Source organism: Mustela nigripes, chromosome 12 (genome assembly GCF_022355385.1).
Source record: "Mustela nigripes isolate SB6536 chromosome 12, MUSNIG.SB6536, whole genome shotgun sequence".
NCBI lineage: Eukaryota > Metazoa > Chordata > Mammalia > Carnivora > Mustelidae > Mustela > Mustela nigripes.
The window spans coordinates 64626963-64648298 of NC_081568.1; the positions used below are offsets into that span (position 1 = coordinate 64626963).

A 21336-nucleotide genomic window follows, 5' to 3' on the forward strand; every position below is an offset into this window, starting at 1 on the left:
TAGATCGTGGTTTTCTCTGAACAGCGAGGATGCCCTTAGCATTTTAGGTAACAGCTAGCTGCCGCGGTGAGCTTTTTGCCGGGGCACAGGCCCAGGGGGCGACGGAGTCAGGCCGAATTGGGGGACGGACCTAGGGGGCCGGAGTCCCGGGGTGAGGCTGGGTTTGGGTTCCTTGACCGTCCTTGCGCCGTCTTTGATGATTGGACGCATCGTGGCCGCTCCAGGCCAGGGCTGCGGGGCTCGGGGCGCTGGGTGCAGGCCTCGAGGTCCAAGGCGCCCTGGGAGCAGACATCACCCGGCCGAAGATAAGGCCATTAGGCCTTGCTGGGCCAGCCCGGCGGTCCGCCCTCCCAACGCAGTTCCGCCGGGGTCCCGAAGCCCGGCTCGCAGGGGCGAAGCGCGCGCTCCCGGGGGATCAGGGCTGCGGAGCCGGCGGCCTGCGCTGGGTGGCTGTGGCACGAGAGGGCCATCTGCCTGGGTGCGGAGTACTGCAGCGTCCGCGGTGCGAGGCGCGGCCCCTCCGGGCCCCCAGCCCGCGTCCCCTGCCCCGCGCGCACACACCTACTGACGCCCGCCCGCGGCCGCGGCCCGAGTCCCCGTGCCAGGCCCAGACCCAGACTAGGCGCGGGAGGCGGTGCAGGGATTAGTGGACCCCTCCCCCCAGCGCTCCCCTCGCCCCGCCCGAGGCAGCGAGGACCCCTGGGCCCGGGGGGTGGTGAGGGAGCTTCGTCCCGGCGGTGCCCGGGCTGGGGACACGGCATCACTGGGCGGGGGCCGCACGGCGGCAGGCCGAGGTGCGGGCGCGCTGTCTGGCTGCTGTCCGGCTCGGGTGCGGGGGGTGGGCTCAGCGCGGGGGTCGCCTGGCCTCATCCCCCGGTCGAGGCTACGGCAGGGCAAGCAGTGCCCGGGCGGGTAACCCGACCCGACCCGGCTCCCGGTCGCCGCTCATCCCGCAAGGCCGGGCAGGGGGAGGGAGAGAAATGGGGGGGAGGGGGAAGGGAAAGGGTGGTGGGTGAGGGGCTGTGGGGCCCGCTGGGCCGAGTCCCCGGCCTGTCTGCGCTGCTCTAGGGCGGCTGCCTGTGTTGCCCGGGACGAACCAGCCCCCTGCCTCGCGGGCGTCGGGCCTGCGGCAGAAGGGAGCCCTGAGGCTGCACAAGCTTGGCTCGGGGAGGCAGACCCGAGCTGCTGCCTCCATTTTGTTTCCTGCTCAGCTTGGTCTGTGGTGGTGGTGGTGTGGGTTTGGGGTGCGGCCGGGCAGGGGGTTCACCTGCGGCCGCGCCTGCTCGGGGCCTGAGGCCTCGAAGACCCCAGCCCAAGCCCCCAGGTGAGCCCCGCGGTAGGAGGGGGGTTGCCTTGGCTTCGGGCCGAGCCGAGCGGGCTGAGGGCAGGTGCCCAGTGGATGGGGAGACGGGCTGTAACCTAAGATGGAGGTCGGGACTGACGCGGGCCCTAGCGGGGCTGGCGGGGCGGTCGGACAGGCCTCAGCCGGGCCAGGTGCCGCCGGGGTTGGGGCTCGAGTTGGGTAGGGTGCAGGAGCCGTGTGCAGCTCGGGGCCGGCACAGCGCCCCGAGGTAGGCTAGGGGATCTGAGTGTCACCCACGACGCCCGCAGGCCCAGACACTCCGGGGAGGCGCGCGAGGCCCCTGGGGAGCCAGCCTCAGGCCCCGCCCGGGCAGCCCGGCCGGCCCGTAGGCCCCGGCCGCGAGCGGGCGCGCAAGGGGAGGGGAGGGGGCGGCAGCGGCGGCTCCGCTGATTGGGCGGCGCGCTCGCGAGCCCGACTTCACCCGCCCTGAACCCCGAAGAGTGAGGCGAGGGAGCGCGCGCGCGCGGTGGGGGAAGGGGTGCGCGCGCACTCGGTGCCCCAGCCGCACGCGGGCCGGCGCGAGGCGCTGGGTCGCACGCGCCGCCGCGGGGGCGCGCGCGGTGGGGGTGTGAGGAGGAGGAGGCGGCGGCGGAATAGGCCGGGGCAGGTCGCGCTCGCTGCCTTCTCCCCTGAAGAGAGACGCGGGGGGAGGGGGGTGCGGCGAGCGGCTCCGCTCTCTCCCCAAGGCTCCGCTCGCGCCCCAGTGTAATGAGGGTCACCCCCTCCCCCCAGCCGGCCCGGGAGGGGGCGCGGGGCACGGTAACTAGTGCGCTGGGGTGGGTGGCGGGCAGGCGCGAGGAGGAGGGAGGAGGTGGCCGGGCGGGGAAGATGGTGGTGGCCGTGAGGTGAGGGGTGCGGGGGAGGGCCGGGCGCGGCGCGGTGTTGGTGGCCCGCGGCGTTGTAGCCGCGGGCCCCCCTCCCCCTCCATCACTACCAGCCGGGCTCAGGCCTAGCCGGCCGGGCCGCCGCGAACTTCCTCCCGGCGCGGCCCGTGCCCCGCCGGCCTCCCGCGCGCACCTCGGCCTCCGCCTCCCCTCAGGTAGCCGGCTGGTGGGCGCGGGGCCGGCGGCCCTCCTGCAGCAAACTTTGCTTGCTGCTTAATATTGATGAATGCGTTCGGCTTGGCCAGGAGGTGCTGCCGCGGCTGCGGGAAGGAGCGCGGCCCGGGCAGGCGGCGGCGGTGGCGGCGTCGGCAGCAGCCATGTTTGTCAAGCTGTAGCAGCTGCTGCTGCCCTGACTCGGCTTCACCGGGTGCCTCCGTTTCTCTTCCCCTGCCGCGTCCCGGCCTCTGGGCCTTGCAGCCGTGGACCGAACAGTTCTGCAGTCTGGACGGCGAGGTTCGGGGTGCACCCGCTTTGGCCGACTCGCCTGCGGCCTGGGCACGGCCGCTTGCAAGGGCTTCAGCGCCGGCTGGGCGCAGGGTGCAGCGCTATTGTGACCGCTGCGCTCGAGCGAGCCAGGAAGGAGGGGGGGGTAACGTTTTTGTGCAGCGTCCGGGACCCCCCTCGAACCCTACAGCCCCCTCCCTTTTGGAGATTCGGCCGCTGGATCCCCCCCCCCCCCCAGCGGGGGATGGGGAGGACGATTCCTGTTTGAGATTTAGGAATTTCTACTGCCAAAGGGATTTTAATTTTAGTTCAGCCCAACTGTCCACCAGTCTGCAGTGCAGGAAAAAGGGACGGGCTGTTTGCATGTGGCAAGATCTGCCCAGCTCCGGGAAGATGGAGTTTGCGGAGGCTCACCGAGGCCATTTTTCCATCGTCAGCTGGGGAACTTTTTCCGCCCATGGAAGTACAGCAGAAAGGCATCGAGGCCACTAGGCCTTGAGAAGTGGCTGCCATTTTGAAGATCAGAATCAAATGGCATGTAAACTCCGATTAATTGCTGTTTTTGGATTCCAGGTTGATGCTGGCGCAGGATGGATCAGACCTGTGAACTATCTAGAAGAAATTGTCTGCTGCCCTTTTCCAACCCAGTGAATTTAGATGCCCCTGAAGACAAGGACAGCCCTTTCGGTAATGGTCAATCCAATTTTTCTGAGCCACTTAATGGGTGTACTATGCAGTTATCGACTGCCAGTGGAACATCCCAAAATGCTTATGGACAAGATTCTCCATCTTGTTACATTCCACTGCGGAGACTACAGGATTTGGCCTCCATGATCAATGTAGAGTATGTAAATGGGTCTGCTGATGGATCAGAATCCTTTCAAGACCCTGAAAAAAGTGATTCAAGAGCTCAGTCGCCAGTTGTTTGCACTTCCTTGAGTCCTGGTGGTCCAACAGCACTTGCTATGAAACAGGAACCCTCTTGTAATAACTCCCCTGAACTCCAGGTAAAAGTAACAAAGACTATCAAGAATGGCTTTCTGCACTTTGAGAATTTTACTTGTGTGGACGATGCAGATGTAGATTCTGAAATGGACCCAGAACAGCCAGTCACAGAGGATGAGAGTATAGAGGAGATCTTTGAGGAAACTCAGACCAATGCCACCTGCAATTATGAGCCTAAATCAGAGAACGGTGTAGACGTGGCCATGGGAAATGAACAAGACAGCACATCAGAGAGTAGACATGGTGCAGTCAAATCGCCATTCTTGCCATTAGCTCCTCAAACTGAAACACAGAAAAATAAGCAAAGAAATGAAGTGGACGGCAGCAATGCAAAAGCATCCCTTCTCCCAGCCCCCTTTTCACTAGGAGATACAAACGTTACTGTAGAAGAGCAATTAAACTCAATAAATTTATCTTTTCAGGATGATCCAGACTCCAGTACCAGTACATTAGGAAACATGCTAGAATTACCTGGAACTTCATCATCATCTACTTCACAGGAATTGCCATTTGTAAGCAGTTTTTGGTACAACTTAAATATATACATAAATGTATATATACAGGCAACTTAAAGGGAAATGTAACTAATTGGTTTTTGGTTGCTTATCAGTTCACAGCTGAGAGCCTATTGCTAATGATAGGCTTTTTGGGGAAATTTTACTTTGATTTTTAAATTTATCTGTTGTAAGAGTTTGGTTCTTTTCAGATTTTTCTGGGTTAAGTTTCCATCGAGGATTGCCTAAGAGTTAAAACTTCAAGGGCATTTGATTGAGTTCAGATTTTATTTTTCAAATGGAGGTATACATTTGTTTAGGTTTTTTTTCTTCTTGTTTTTTTCTTTAAATGCTTTGGCTTGCTGGTATCATGAGCACAGGTGGACCAATTAATTTTCTGGAGTCCTTTTTTTAACACAAGGCTTGGCTTATTTTTTTAGTTGATGGGGTGACTCTTGCTTCAATTTGGAGTGCATTTTGGGTACAGATTGAAAGTAGCTAAGATGAGGAGACCTTGGACATCAGTCAAAATTTAAACTAGGTCAGTTTTTCTGAACTACCTGTTGTGAAGGTATAGCATCCTATGCTTTAGATAAATGCCACCATCAGAGCCTTGAGCTTTTTTGAGCCTTTTCTGGTTTTTAGTTTCGAAGTTTAGGTATACGCAGGTGTGCTTTGTGTACGTGTGAAGAAATAGAAGAACTAATTTGAGTTGTTACTTGGTAGTGCTGTGTACTATAAATGATAAAGGTCCTTTTTTGAAATTTTGTAGAATTTCTTGATCAGTAAGCAGAATGATCAGTTGACTTCTTTCAGTCTGTTTCATCATTTTTTTTTTTAAGATTTTATTTATTTATATGACAGATAGAGATCACAAGTAGAGACAGGCAGAGAGAGAGAGGAGGAAGCAGGCTCCCTGCTGAGCAGAGAGCCCGAAGTGGGGCTCGATCCCAGGTCCTGGGATCTAGGACCCAAGCCGAAGGCAGAGGCTTTACCCACTGAGCCACCCAGGCGCCCTGAGTTTCAAAATCTTAAAATCAAACTTCTTAGTTATTAAAAGATAGCCTTCAGCTTTAAATACTTGATTCTAATTTTGTTTTCTTCTCAGATGAATTGTTAGGTCATCTGTAATGTCACCACAGAGGATCTCCCCACCTCCTGATGACTCTGAATCTTTAAAGATTTAATCAGAAAAAAATTTATGGGGTGGTTGTTTTGAGTACATTAAACATTCACTTTATCATAGAGCCTTGATAGCCTTGATGTTCTTTAAAGTCATGAGAATGTGGGTGTGTCACTTTTGTTTGTTGTTTCATTTATGAAATATGCTTTCGTACTTCTTGGTTTCTTGGCAGTTGCAGATTTTAAAAATTTGTTTTGGTAGTTATCTTTTTTGTTTTGTTTTGGTAGTTATCTTGAGTCTGTATTGTCCTAGGTATTTTTTAGGGTTGATAGGCTGTATTGGCAACCTATTGGCAGTTTAGACAAACCCTTTTCCTTGGGTTCACGTTGAAATTATTTTATGTGTATAGTTTTGCCTTTGTATTTACATAAAACCCTAGATCTGACAGTAGAAATAAATAATTCCCTAGAAGCATTTATATAGAAATATATGTCTGTTGTTTCTCATCAAAGAGATGTCTGGAGTATTGGCTCATTTATAAACAGTTGAAAATATTGGAGCCTATAGACAATACGTTAGGTATCTAAACTGGGAGTTAGAAAACTTATATAAGTAGAATTTTTTTTTTTCCTGGCAGTCTAAATTGCTTAAAGACTATGGGCTTGAAGAGGCAAGTAACCTATTTATTTTAGGCCTTTGGTTTAAGGTTGTGAATGCAATCTGTAGCTTTGATTTTTGCCTTTGATATTTTTTAACTGAAGATTTGAAAAAGTCAAATCAATCTGAGAATGCAGATTCAGCTGAACAAAATAGCTTGGGAAAGGTGTAATTAAAAATAATTCTGTATGTTCACACACTTAATACATACAGACCATTCACAGTTGCTACATTGATACAGCAGGTATAGATTTATGCTCAGGGCTAGAAATTTTATTTATTTATTTATTTTAAAAAGATTTATTGTATTTTTTTGATATTTTATTTATTTATTTGACAGAGATCACAAGTAGGCAAAGAGGCAGGCAGAAAGAGAGAGGAGGAAGCAGGCTCCCTGCTGAGCAGAGAGCCTGGTGTGGGACTCGGTCCTAGGACCATGACCTGAACTGAAGGCAGAGGCTTTAACCCCCTGAGCCACCCAGGTGCCCCATATTGTTTTTTTTCTTTTTTATTTGTTTTTTTGAGAGAGAGCGCATAAGTGAGCATAAGTAAGCTCACGGACAGAGAGGCAGAGGAAGAGGGAGAGAAATCCTAAGCAGACCCATCACTGAGCACGGAGCCCAACGCAGGGTTTGATCTCAGGACCTGAGATCATGAGCTGAGCTGAAATCAAGAGAGTCACTCAACTGACTGAGCCACCCAGGCTCCTCAGGGCTGGAAATTTTAGAAAATCATTAGCAAATGCTATTTGTCCTTTTGTTCTGTCTGATATTATGATAGAATGATTCTCTTACGGAACAGTAAGAATAGTTACTAGGTTTATATACTCCCTGTCTTGAATTAAAGAAAGACACATGATTCAAGATTATATTGTCTCTTGTTTGGTATATCTAGCTATAAGCAGACAGTTTGTGTACTGTCATAAGTAAGCAGCCTCATCAGTTTCTTCTTATGTGCTTTTTTTTTTTTTTGAAGATTTTATTTATTTGAGAGAGAAAAGAGAGAGCAGGAGTAGGAGGGAGGGGCAGAGGGAGATGTAGACTACCTGCTGAGCAGGGACCCTGACTTGGATCTCTATGCCAGGACTCCAGGATCATGACCTGACTGGAAGGCAGACACAACCACCTGAGCCACCCAGGCTCCCCTCTTACGTGCTTTTGAGTTACTTTGTCTGATTATAGTGATGTGAAACGATTGTCATAGTTAATCGTCCTGACTGGATGCTTTTGTATTTGATTGGGTGTACAGTGCTTCATAATATGTAGGTGCTTGATCAAATATTGAAGGAAAATTGGTCCCAGAGCTGCAAGTTTAAACAGGCAATAACTTACAGCTTATTAAGTGCTTTGGTTTATGTTGTCTCACTGGGTCTTCATAGTCTTGTAAAAAGGGATGTCACAAATGACATAGGTCTTCCTTCAAGGCACTTGAGATTATTAGAGACAAGACTAAAACCCTTGAAATCAGAATTATCTCAGTACTCTTGGTTTTTCTGTAGTGGCTTCTGATCGTCTCTGACACTCTGCTGGGCCTGGTTTACTCACTAGGCTGATTTGTAGCAGTTGTTTGTTTTCTACTCTTACCTTAGATATTTTATAGAGATTTTATACTATGGTGGTATCCATGAATATAGGGATAGTCAAAACTCTTAGGATGTAGTTAGCTCAGGCTCGTCTGATGTATATATTACACTCTATTTAAAGAATATCCTAAAAACGAATCCACTTAAAATGGGGACAAACATGTCATAATGAGAAAATGCAGAGCGGCAGGCAGAAGGAGAGGGAGAAGCAGGCTCTCCACTGAGCAGGGAGCCTGATGTGGGTCTTGATCCTAGGACCCCAGAATCATGACCTGAGACGAAGGCAGCTGCTTAACTGAGCCACCCTGGTGTGCTGAAAATAAATTTTTTAGACCTCTATCAAAACTTTGGTTTTGGGGTGCCTGGGTGGCTCAGTGGGTTAAAGCTTCTGCCTTTGGCTCAGGTCATGGGCCAAAGCATCCTGGGATCGAGCCCCACATTGGGCTCTCTGCTCTGCTCCTCTCTCTGACTGCCTCTCTGCTTACTTGTGATCTCAGTCTGTCAAATAAATAAATTAAAAAAAAAATTAAAATAAAACTTTGGTTTTGATGGCAGCTGTTTATTATAATAAGACAAGAATCAAATAGATTAAAAGAAATATTGTCCAGTGAAATTGTACAATAGGGAGATGATATTCTTTTTTTTAAAGATTTTATTTATTTATTTGACAGACACACAGATTACAAGTAGGCAGAGAGGAAGGCAGAGAGAGAGAGGGGGGAAGAAGCAGGCTTCTGGCTGAGCAGAGAGCCCGATGCGGGACTCGATCCCAGGACACTGGGATCATGACCTGAGCTGAAGGCAGCGGCTTAAATGACTGAGCCACCCAGGCGCCCCGGAAGATGAGATTCTTTATTTTGTTTTACTCTCATCATGATCATAAAGAGGGTATATTTTTGTAAAATAGTTAAGGACTTAATCAGTTTTAGTAAGGTTCTCTTTTAGAAATGTAGGCTCTGGAAAATTCAAGCATGTACCAAAGAAGAGAGAATGGTAGAAATTCCCATGTACACACCCAGTTTAAAAAATAACTGATATTTTATCAATCTTGTTTTATCTTCCCTCTGTTGCTGTTCACTTATACTTCTTAATCCTTTGATGTTTATCATGTCACTCTTTGAAGCTCCTGTCCTATTACTGTCAGTTGTCATTTATTTAGTGGTTGACTTGGATTATCCTTTCCTTGCCTGTAATCAAAATGGTTTTTTTTCTTTATTTACATTGACTTTAAGAAACACAGCATCTTGGGGTGCCTTAATCTTAAGAAAAAAACAGCATCTTTTCACCAGATTTCTTTGCAGTTTTAATTGTAACTGGTAGTATAATATTAGGTTTTTCATTAGGTGGAGATAGACACTATGTTGTCCATAGATATTTGAATGGAGACTTTATTTATTTAAGGATTTTGTAATTTATTTGACAGAGAGATACAGTGAGATAGGGAACACAAGCAGTGGGGTGGGAGAGGGAGAAGCAGGCTTCCCACTGAGCAGGGAGCCCAGTATAGGACTCGATCCCAGGACCCTGGGATCATGACCTGAGCTGAAGGCAGACACTCAATGACTGAGCCACCAGGTGTCCCTGTTTTTTATCTTTTAAAACATTTTATTTATTTATTTGAGAGAGTGAGGGAGGGCACAGTCATGGGGCAGAGGGAAAGAGCATGCAGCGGGGCTCGATCCCGGGACCCTGAGATCATGACCTGACCTGAGCTGAGGGCAGATACTCAACGACTGAGCCACCCAGACTCCCCTGGAGATTAAAAAAGGTTTATTTATTTATTAGACAGCGAGCACACACCTGCTCGTGCAGGTGGGGAGAGGGACAGTGAAGGGGGGAGAGAGAGAATCTCAAGTAGACTACACTCTGTGCTTAGAGGAGCCTGATTTGTGGCTGGATCTCATGACCCTGAAATCATGACCTGAGCTGATACCAAGAGTGGGATATGTAACTGACTGGGCCATCCCGGTACCCCTGAGTGGAGACTTTTTACCATTTAAAAATAGATATTTTTGGGGTATCTGAGTGGCTCGGTCATTAAGCATCTGCCTTCGGCTCAGGTCATGATTCCAGGTTCTGGATTTGAGCTCCTCTTTGGGCTTCCTGCTGCTTCTCTCTCTCCCACTCCCCCAACTTGTGTTCCCTCTCTCACTGTGTCTCTCTGTCAAATAATAAAATCTTTAAAAAAATAAAAAAAGATATTTTGTGGGTACCTGCCTCAGTTGGTTAAGTGTCTGCTTTCGGCTCAGGTCATAATCCTAGGGTACTGGGATGGAGCCTCATGTCAGGTTTCCTGGTCAGCGGGAAGCCTGCTTCTTCCTCTCTTCCCCACTCCTGCTCTCTCTCAATATGTCTGTCTTTCTCTCTCTCATATAAATAAATGAAATCCTTTAAAAACACATAAAAAGAGGTATTTTGGTGTTGTGACAATCCCCTACTTACAATCTTAGGGATTCATATAGTACTCAAAAATCACCCACTGTACTGACTTATATGTTGTGGATGATTAAGAGGTTAAAGAGTTGAGTGGAAAGATGAGTGAAACCTAGAGTAGTCAAGGCTTCAGGGAAGAAGTGGAACTTAAATTGGTCTTGGTTGGGTTTGGTTAGGTTTAGAAATGTATTTTGGATGTGGAGAGTTAAATGAATATAGTATTTTCAAGGGATATTTGTTGGGGTTGGGTAGGTAGCATGGATGCAGTCAGGTAAGGGCCTAGAAATCTGGACTGTGACATTTACTGTTAAAGTGATAGGATTGGGAGCCAGCAAGGGATTTTAGCTGAGAAGTGATATGATGAAGTTTGTGTTTGGAAAACAGGCTGGGGAAGAGTAGAAGCAGCGTTAGGATGCAGGCGGGGGATAGTCCAAAAGATTATTTCAGAGGAGGGAAATGGGCAGTCCTTTTGGGTGGCCTGGATTGGAGGCAGAATTGGAGTCTGCATTTGAGGAAAGAAGGAGAGGTGAGTGCAGATAATATGTAAGGCTTTTGTTGGTGCCTGAGACAATGATTCCTTAGGGACTTTCTTCCTCTGCTCTCATCATCGCAGCAGTTCTCTACTTTTTCCTTTCCTGTCTCAGAAGAAAATAGATCCTATCTCCATGCCTCTCAGGTTCTACTGAGTCCCGCCTTGCTGGAGGACCCTATGTTACTCATTATTCTTTTCTCTTTTCCTCTGGAGTCTTTATTCTCTCTCTTTTTATTTTATTTTTTATTTTTTTATTTTTTTTTTAAAGATTTTATTTATTTATTTGACAGACAGAGATCACAAGTAGGCAGAGAGGCAGGCAGAGAGAGAGGAAGGGAAGCAGGCTCCCCGCTGAGCAGAGAGCCCGACGCGGGGCTCGATCCCAGGACCCTGGGACCACGACCCGAGCCAAAGGCAGAGGATTTAACCACTGAGCCACCCAGGCGCCCCTCTCTCTCTCTTTTTAAAAGATTTTATTTATTCGTTTGACAGAGAGAGCTATATAGTGAGAGAGGGAACATAGCAGGGGGAGTGAGAGGGAGAAACAGAGTTCCCGCTGAGCAGGGAGCCCAGTGTGGGGCTCGATGGGGGGCTTGATCCCAGGACCCAGGGATTGTGACTTGAGCCTAAGGCAGACCCTTAACTACTGAGCCACCCAGGCGCCCCTACCTAATGTATCGCTTTTTCTGCCTAAAAATGGGAGGACCTCTTCTGTTCTAAAGTAAAAATGTGTGTATCCTATAATCCCTCCAATGATCTTTCCCCTTTGTGGTGAATTTCTTTAAAGAGTTATCAACTTTGTTTACCTCTCCTTAATGCTCTGTGAATTGGCTTTTTTATATATCCTTCTGTCTGCTGTATCTGTTCTTCTATAAGTCACAGATGACACTTCAGTGCTATATTAGATTTGGCAGCATTTGACTACCACTCCATTAAACTATCCTTTGACTGCTTTCTCTCTTTTCCTCCTCTTTCATTTTCTAGTCTCTTACACTTACATGTATTCACTTTACTGCTACTCTGCTGTGTGAAAATGCTCTTGACCTGACTTCTGAGCTTCAGACCAAGAAATTCTAGTCACTATAACCCACCTTCTCTTTCACCTGTGTCATACTCATGTTCAAACCTGTCCCTTACATTGCCAGACATGCATTTTCTTCTGTGTTAATGATGGCATCATCTTCCTGTTCATTTCAAGGGTGGAACTTTGGAGTACCTTACTCATTTATGTGATCAAACCACATTTGAGTGCTTCCTCTATGTCAGGGGCTGCTAGTATTAAAAAAAAAAAAAAAGGGAAGACATAGTCTTTTTTTTTTTTTTTTTTTAAAGATCTTAATTTATTTATTTTACAGAGAGAGAGATCACAAGTAGGCAGAGAGGCAGGCAGAGAGAGGCGGGGAAGAAGGCTCCCTGCCGAGCAGAGAGCCCAATGCAGGACTTGATCCCAGGACCCTGAAACCACAACCCCAGCCGAAGGCAGAGGCTTAACCCACTGAGCCACCCAGGCATCCCCGTAGTCTGTGTTTTTAGGGAACTTTACTGTTTAAGGAAGACAAATGTGAACAGTGACAATACAGAACACTAAGTGGTCTAATTGGTGTTAGTGATACAGCAGTGTGGCATGTCTGGAGTAATCAGGAAGAACTTCACAGAGGGGTTATATGTAATTGAGTAGAGACATGATGGTAAGTAAGAAGGAATAATATATACAAATGCCAAGAAATTCTTTGATAGGAATCTGGAGGAGTGAGTTTGTCAGGAGACAGAGTATAAAGATAGGTCTTGTATGCCATCCTTAAAGTGAACTTTTTTTAAAAAATATTTTATTTATTTATTTGACAGAGAGATCACAAGCAGGCAGAGAGAGAGGGAAGCAGGCTCCCTGATGAGCAGAGAGCCTGATGCGGGGCTCGCTGGCAGGACCCTGAGATCATGACCTGAGCCGAAGGCAGAGGCTTAACCCACTGAGCCACCCAGGAGCCCCAAAGTGAACTTTTTTTTAAAGTTTCTTTTTTTTTTTTTAAATTAATTTATTTATTTGACAGAGATCACAAGTAGGCAGAGAGGCAGGCAGAGAGGGGGTGCGGAAGCAGGCTCCCTGCTGAGCAGAGAGCCTGATGCAGGGCTCCATCCCAGGACCCCGGGATCATGACCTGAGCTGAAGGCAGAGGCTTTAACCCACTTAGCCACCCAGGTGCCCCTAAAGTTTTTTTTTTTAAGCTTTTTAAAATATATATTTATTCGAGAGAGAGAGAGAGTATGCTTGCCAGTGTGTACATGCTCACGTGAGTCAGGGAAGGGTCAAAGGAAGAGGGACAGGCAGACTGTCTGCTGAACAGTGAGCCTGACCTGGGGCTTGATCTCAGAACTCTGAGATCATAACCTGAGTGGAAGTCAGGTGGTTGACTGACTGAGGTACCCAGGCATTACTTTTTTTTTTTTTTTAAGATTTTATTTATTTATTTGACAGACGGGGATCACAAGCAGGCAGAGGCAGGCAGAGAGAGAGGAGGAAGCAGGTTCTCTGCTGAGCAGAGAGCCCGATGTGGGGCTTGATCCCAGGACTCTGAGATCATGACCTGAGCCGAAGGCAGCGGCTTAACCCACTGAGCCCCCCTGCATTACTTTTTTACAATTAATTTTAGATTTAAGTGGTCTCTACACCCAACGTGGGGCTTGAACTCCCGACTGCAAGATCAAGAGTTGCTCGCTCTTCTGACTAAGCCTTCCAGGTGCCCTATTATGGGATTTCTAATTTATACAAATTCTCCATTTTTTCCTTTCTTCATTTCCATTATACTATGAGGCTTTACCACCCATCTTCGTATATAGTTTTTCTTTCCAGTCTCTCTTACCCAAAATTACCTTTGACTTTGAAGATAAGAAATCCTAGGTCCCTGGTTAAAGTTTTACCTTCAACGAATACCTCACTTTTTTCCCCGATTTGCCTAACATATAATTAGGCCCACGGACCCTTTCCTGACTTTGTGAAATCTCATATGCTATACTCAGGGTGTCCTGGGTTTAGCCAGTCTGCACTATTAATGGTGGTTTGCTTTACACTTACCCATGGCTCCTGCCTTTATCTTCCTGGTCTGATTCATCTTTGCATGTTAACATGTAACATGGTGCTTTCTTTGTAGTGACTCAATTAAAGAAAGAGTGGATTGTACAGTGGTACAAGTTGGGAGGGGAGTAAATTTTAGTAGGAAGGTGATAAGTGGACTCTGTACCAAATTTCAGAATTTAAGAGTTGGTTTATTTTTGTTTTGTTGTTGTTTTTTATCTCCTCATGCACTCAATTTCAAAGGCCTTTGAATTTGAGCTCCCTAATATCTGGTATCTCTCTAATATCATTCATTTTTCTCACCATTCTTAGAGTCTTCTAATTGTGGTTGTTAAATCATATTGGTTTTGTTGAACAGATACCTGAGTGTGTATTGTGCTTCCTGTTTAGTTGGAGAAGTCCCGTTAGTCTCTGAGGCGCAGTTGCTAATCTCTAAATTGGGGCTAGTCCCTTACTTACAGGGTTGTTTGAGAGTGTGCAACAAAGTAATTTATGTGAAGCAGCTTGATGGTATTGGTTCTGAAGTAGGTGCTCAGTAAATGATGCCTTTATTATTATATACCAAGAACTAAAAACATTTGGAAGAGTTAGTGATAAATTTTGAGAAATATATCTCTGCATTTTTGCTTTCTTCTCTGCTCTTCCAAATACTTCTGCTTTAACTTGCTAAATTAAGGACATTAATCTGTTTCTGTTTAATAATCAGAATTTTACTCATTTTTGCTTGGCAAGCAGAATTTAATGTGCAGTAGGATCAGGATCTTTCCATACTCCATCTATTAAGTGTTATAACTTCATTACGTTATTGCATTTTTGCTGGTTGTCCTTTGTCATTGCTGTGTATATAAATCTTGAATCTCTATCCTCTGGTTTTCACGGGAATCCATTGAAAAGAAGATCCCATCTCTTTTGTGGTGGTAGGTTTGATTTTCATTGAATGATTGTTTCTTTAACTTTTTTAATATCTCAAGTGTAGCCTTTTGAAGTTTAGTGTTTAGTTAGAAAAGTAATAAATAGGGGAATGTCGGGGGCTTAGTCGATTAAACGTCTGACTCTTGATCTCAGTTCAGGTTTTGATCTCAGGGTCTTGAGTTCAAGCCCTATGTTGGGCTTCACACAGGGTGTGGAGCCTACTTTAAAAAAAGGGTGGCGACTGGATGACTCAGTAGGTTGGGCCTCTGCCTTGGGCTCAGGTCATGATCTCAGGATCCTGGGATGGAGCCCCCAATTGGGCTATCTGCTTAGTGGGAAGCCTGCTTCCTCCTCTTACTCTGCATACCTGCTTGTGATCTCTCTCTCTCCCTCTTTCTCTGTCAAGCAGATAAATAAAATCTTTACGGGTAAAAAAAAAAAAAGGAAAAGAAAGGTAATAAGATAGCATGGTAAAAAAAGTTAAACGTAAAAATGGAATGTAAAAGTCTCTTTGTATCACCCCTCATATTCCTCATTTGCACTCGATGTCCTATTAGAATTTTCTTTATATATGTACCTTTTAAAGATACTTTGGTAATGTAAGTGGCCTGAATATGTATTACTCAATACCTTTGTTAATATGTTAAGGGTATTTTTTTTTTTTTTTTTAAAGATTTTATTTATTAATTTGACAGAGAGAAATCACAAGTAGACGGAGAGGCAGCCAGAGAGAGAGAGGGAAGCAGGCTCTCCGCTGAGCAGAGAGCCCGATGCGGGACTCGATCCCAGGACTCTGAGATCATGACCTGAGCCGAAGGCAGCGGCTTAACCCACTGAGCCACCCAGGCGCCCCTATTTTTTTTTTTTTTTTTAAGATTATATTTATTTATCTGACAGACAGAGATCACAATTAGGCAGAGAGGCAGGCAGAGAGAGAGGAAGGGAAGCAGGCTCCCTGTTGAGCAGAGAGCCCGATGCTGGGCTCGATCCCAGTACCCTGAGATCATGACCTGAGCTGAAGGCAGAGAGGCTTAACCCACTGAGCCATCCAGGCGCCCCAAGGTATTTTTTTTTTTTTTAAAGATTTTATTTATTTATTTGACAGAGAGAGAGAGAGAGAGAGAGATGACAAGTAGGCAGAGCAGCAGGTGGGGGAGGGGGGAAGCAGGCTCGATCCCAGGACCCTAAGATCATGATCTGAGCTGAAGACAGAGGCCCAACCCACTGAGCCACCCAGGCGCCTCTATTGAAATTTTTACTGAGATAAATGTAGGTTTACAATTTTAAGAAATTAATACAAAGTGATCTCATATATTTCGCCTGGTTTTGCAATGTTAATGTTTTGTGAAGATATTTAATATTATAATGAGGATATTGGTGTTGTAATCCACCAATCATGTTCAGGTGTCCCAGTTTTTGTTTTTCATGTTATTGTTTTTTTTTCTCCCCCAAAAGGAAGTTCCATTTTTCTAAAAAGACCTGTACCAGATGTCTCCAGTTATACCTGTCCTCATTATATGTAATGCATAATATATACAATATATATATGTTAAGTTTCTTACATTTTTCTCACCTGTATAGGTTCATATATGTACCACCACAGTCAAGATACTGAATAGTTTTAACACCACAGGATCTCTCCTCTGGCCCTTTTGTATTATAACCATCTCTTTTCTTTTCTTTTCTTTTCTTTTTTTAAGATTTTATTTATTTATTTGACAGAGATCACAAGTAGGCAGAGAGGCAGGCAGAGAGAGAGAGATAGAGGAGGAAGCAGGCTCTCTGTGGAGCAGACAGCCCGAGGCGGGGCTCGATCCCAGGACCCTGGGATCATGACCTGAGCCGAAGGCAGAGGCTTTAACCCACTGAGCCACCCAGGCGCCCCACCATCTCCTTTCTTGAAGCTCCTTTTTCAGCCTTTGTTAACTACTAAATCTGCCCTTTGTAAGATTTTTTTATTTCAAAAATGTTACATAAATGGTTCATACAGTATATATTTTTTGGGATTGGGTTTTTTCTCTTATACATATAAGTCCCTGGAGGTTCATTAGTTTAAGTGTATCAATATTTTATTCCTTTTTATTCCTTAGTAGGAGTCCACAGATCCTAGATATACCACAGTTTAACCATGGACCTGTTAAAGGACATCTGGCCTTATTCCAGCTTTTGGCTTTTAGAAGTAAAAGTGCTATGAACATTTGTATATGACAGGTTTTGTCTAAACATAAGTTTTCACTTTTCTGGGATAAATTTATGCCCCAGAGTTATAATTGTTGAATTGTATGGTAGTGACATGTTTAGTTTTATAAGAAGCTGTCAAGTTGATATCTAGAGTGACTGTATCATTTACATTCTCAGCAGCACTGTTTGAGTGATGGCAGTTCTTTGCATCATTGTTACCATTTGGTGTTGTCATTATTATTATTTTTTTCTTTTTAAGATTTTTTTTCCTTTATTTGGCAGAGAGAGAGACACAGTGAGATAGAGAACCAAGCAGGGGTAGTGGGAGAAGGAGAAGCAGGCTTCTGGTTGAGCAGGGAGTCTGATGCAGGGCATGGTCCCAGGACCCTGGGATTATGATCTGAGCCAAAAGTAGATGCTTAGTGACTGAGCCACCCATGCACCCCTTCTTCTTTTTTTTTTTTTTTAAAGATTTTTATTTATTTGACAGACACAGCGAGAGAGGGAATATAAGAAGCGGGAGTTGGGGAGGGAGAAGCAGGCCTCCCACCGAGCAGGAAGCCTATGCTGGGCTCCATCCCAGGATGCTGGTGTCATCACCTGAGCCAAAGCACACGCTCAAAACTGAGCCACCCAGGCACCCCTCTTCTTCTTCTTTCTTTCTTTTCTTTTTTTTTTTTTTTTTTAAGATTTTATTTATTTATTTGACAGAGAGAGATCACAAGTAGGCAGAGAGGCAGGCAGAGAGAGGGGAAGCAGGCTTCCTGCTGAGCAGAGCCCAATGTGGGACTCAATCCCAGGACCCAGGCAGAGGCTTAACCCACTGAGCCACCCAGGCGCCCTTCTTTTTGTTTTTTACAATTTTTATTTTTAAGTAATTTTTACATTCCCCATGGGGCTTGAACTTAGAACCACAGAGATCAAGGAGTCACCCATTCTATCAGCTGAGCCAGCCAGGCGCCCCTTTTTTCTTTTTCTCATTCATTCATTCCTTTCTAGTGTAATTAATACACAAGTGTTGTATTAGTTTCAGGGGTACAGTATAATGATTCAGCAGTTCTTTTTTTTTAAATTAAAGATTCTGCTTATTTCAAGAGAGGTCGGATGTACAAGAGCCGGGGAAGAGGGGAGGGTCAGAAGGAGAAGGCCAGAGAATCTCAAGCAGATTCCATACTGAGTGCAGGGCCCTAGGCAAGCTCAATCCAACCACCATGAGATCATGACCTGAGCTGAAATCAAGATTCTGACGATTAACTGAGCCACCCAGGTGCTCAGTTTACTGCTCATTATAAGTGTACTCTTAATCTTCTCAATCCATTTTTAATCCATCTTTTTAATCCACCCCCCCTCCCCATATTCCTTCTGGTAACCATCAGTTCTATTTAAGAGTCTAGTTTTTTATCTCTTTTTTTCTTTTGTTATGCTGTTTCTTAAATTCCTGGGATGCCTGGGTTGCTCAGGAAGTTAAGCATCTGAGTCTTGATACTGGCTTTGGTCATCTCAGGGTTGTGAGATCAAGCCCAACATTGGGAATGGAGCCTGCTTAAGATTCTCTCCCTCTCTCTGTCTGCTTCTCACCACTCCCTGTTGGCATGCATGGGTGTGCTCTCTCTTAAAAAAAAATGATTAGAAATCTTGGGGTATTTGTCTTTGACTTATTTCACTTAGCATTATACCCTCCAGATCCATCCATGTTGCAAAAGGCAAATCTCATTCTTTTTTTATGACTGATATTCCATTGTATGTATCTATACCACACCTTTTTTATCCATTCATCTGTCAGTGGACATTTGGGTTGCTTCCATATCATGGCTATTTGCAAATAATGTTGCAGTAAGCATAGGGGTGCATATAGCTTTTTGAATTGTGTTTTCATATTCTTTAGGTAAATACCCAGTAGTGGAAGCACTGGGTCATCTGGTAATTCTATTTTTAATTTCTTTGAAGAACCTCCATACTGTTTTTCACAGTGGCTGTACCAGTTTGCATTCTACCAGCAGTGCATGAGGGTTCCTTTTTCTCCACATCTTTGCCAACACTTGTTTCTTGTGTTTTTGGTTTTAGGCATTCTGACAGGTGTGAGATGATGTCTAATTGTGGTTTTGATTTGCATTTGTATTGTCACTATTTTTAGTTCAGCCATTTTGATAGTTACGTAATGATATCTCATTATGGTTTTAATTGGCATTTTCCTGGTAGCTAATGATGTTGAACATCTTTTTGTATGCTTATTTGCCATCTGTATATCCTCTGGTGAAATATGTTCATCTCTTTTGCCCATTTTCTAATTGGATTGTTTGATTTTTTTTGCTGTTGTGTTTTGAGAGTTCTTGCTAGATGATCTACATTCTTTGTAATGGTTATATACAAACCATAATTTTTAAGCATTGCTTCCACTTTTAGATAGAGAATGAGCAAATCCATACATACTTGTGGTTTCCCTTTTATAAATTGAAACAGATTTTAGGGTTGCTTTTATTAGGTAAAATTACTTTATTAAGGTTTCTAAAGCTTTTCACATCTCCAGTAATGCTATATAAAATACCATAATACTCTGGTAAAGATTGCTGGAAGGGTAAAATCCATTTTAGAGTATGAACAATTGTATTTACACATTATAGTAAATTAAAAATAATTACTGGTTATATGATATTCCCTTATATACCAGGAAGAGTCTGAAGGTAGTCTTTCTTTGTAAATTATGAAGGTATGTTACCCTTGTCATCTCTTAATTTCTCCTCATGGTGTAATTGGAGCTGTTGGGGATCCCTAGTGCAAGTAGGTGATGTACAAGTTAATCTTTGTACTCAGTAAAAGTAATAGACAATAGTGCCATGCTAATTGTCATTGGAATTTTACCTCCAAAAGTATTTCTCTAACATTGCCTTTGGTTCAGTTGAATTTGTTTTTATAATTATATCAAGGAATAAGCACTCTACCCATGCTGTCACCTGTAAAGAATTACAGAGTAGTTGTTGAGAGGTAATAAAATTCTACATTTAAAGTGCTTTTCTAGGGGCGCCTGGGTGGCTCAGTGGGTTGAGCCGCTGCCTTCGGCTCTGGTCGTGATCTCAGGGTCCTGGGATCGAGTCCCGCATCGGGCTCTCTGCTCAGCAGGGAGCCTGCTTCCCTCTCTCTCTCTCTGCCTGCCTCTCCATCTACTTGTGATTTCTCTCTGTCAAATAAATAAATAAAATCTTAAAAAAAAATAAAGTGCTTTTCTATTTTTTAGGTATTATTTATTTGAGAGAGAATGAGAGGGAGCACTAGAGGGAAAAGGGTCAGAGGGAGAAGCAGACACCCCAGCTCCGGAGCAGGGAGCCTGACGTGGGACTAGATCCTGGGACTCCAGGATCATGACTGAGCCAAAGGCAGTCGCCCAACCAACTGAGCCATCCAGGTGTCCTTTAAAATGATTTTTTTTTTTCCCCACATAGTAGAGCTTTAGGCAGAAGTATTATAGTGCTGGTAATAAAGCCACTGCGATCAGTTCTTTGGTGAAGTAGATGTTAGAATTTTAAGTAAAGTCTTGATAGGTAATATGTGTGGAATTACTTTCCAGTAATAATTTCCTAATAATGTTTGTGGAATTATTTCCTGAGGATAAAATGCCGATAGTGGAATTATCTGTATTAGATTTTTTGTCTTGATGTATCTTCTTCTGTATGGTTTTCCAAAAGGATTGAACTATTTTAATAGTATGTATGTATATATGTATTTAAAAAAGTATTTTACTTGTTTTTTTTATGAGACAGAGAGAGAGTGTGAGGGGTAGGGAGAGGGAGAAGCAGATTTGCCACTGAGCATGGAGCCCGATTTGGGGCTCCATCTCTGGATCCTGAGATGATGACTGGGCTGAAGGCAGGTGCTCAATAGTCTGAGCCACCCAGGTGCCCCAGGGTTTTGTTTTGTTTTGTTTTGCTTTGTTCTGTTTTGCTTTGTTCTGTTTTGTTTTCTAAGATTTTATCTATTTGAGTAAAGAGAGGGTGGGGGAGAAACAGACTCCCTGCTGATTGCAGAGCCTGAGATGGGGCTCAGTCTCAGGACCACAGGATCATGACCTAAGCCGAAGGCAGAGGCTTAACTGAGTGAGCTACTCAGGTGTCCCTTGAAAACATGAATTCTTAGCGCTGTGGAGGGAATGTTTCCCTCTATATTAGTTATCTATTTTATCTAACAAATTACCTTCAGATTTAACAGCCTAAAACAATAAACATTTATATCACAGAGGGTTAGGGAATCTTGGAGTGGCTTAGTTGGGTGGTTCTGGCTCAAGAGTCTCTCATGAGAGTCTGACAGGTAGGTAAGATGTCAGCCTGGGATACAGTCATCTGAAGGCTGTCCCTGTCCAAGATGGCTCATATGGCTGCTGGCTGACTGTAGTAGGCCCCAGTTCCTTGCAAGGTGGGGCTCTTCATAGGAGTGCTCACAATTACTTATTGGCTTCCTCCAGGGTGAGTGATCCAAGAGAGACCAAGCAGGAAGATTTGAAGGGATATAATGTGGGAGGGAAATACCATGGGTTGAATGTGAATACCAAATGTGGGATTCATCGGGTACCATGTAGGGGGCTGGTGACCACACCTACCCAAAAAGAAATGAATAGTTTTTTTTTTTTTTTTATTTTTATTTTTTATTTTATTTATTTTTTTTTTT

At 45.2% G+C, this 21336-nt stretch overlaps 1 protein-coding gene across 4 annotated transcripts in view; it reads left to right on the forward strand.

The window, feature by feature from the left end:
- Positions 1–1109: 1109 nt before the first annotated feature.
- The window catches only part of NSD1 (nuclear receptor binding SET domain protein 1), a 151452-nt gene continuing 131225 nt past the window's right edge, over positions 1110–21336 (forward strand). For 2 of the 4 annotated variants that reach the window (XM_059417447.1, XM_059417449.1), the window contains exons 1-2: positions 3267–3378; positions 4119–4208. In XM_059417447.1, coding sequence (XP_059273430.1) covers positions 3349–3378; positions 4119–4208 — 120 coding nt within the window. In that variant the 5' untranslated portion in view covers positions 3267–3348. Of the gene's footprint in view, positions 1325–1895; positions 2123–3264; positions 4209–21336 lie in introns of those variants that run through there. The other 2 variants (XM_059417446.1, XM_059417445.1) reach the window with 2 other exon arrangements.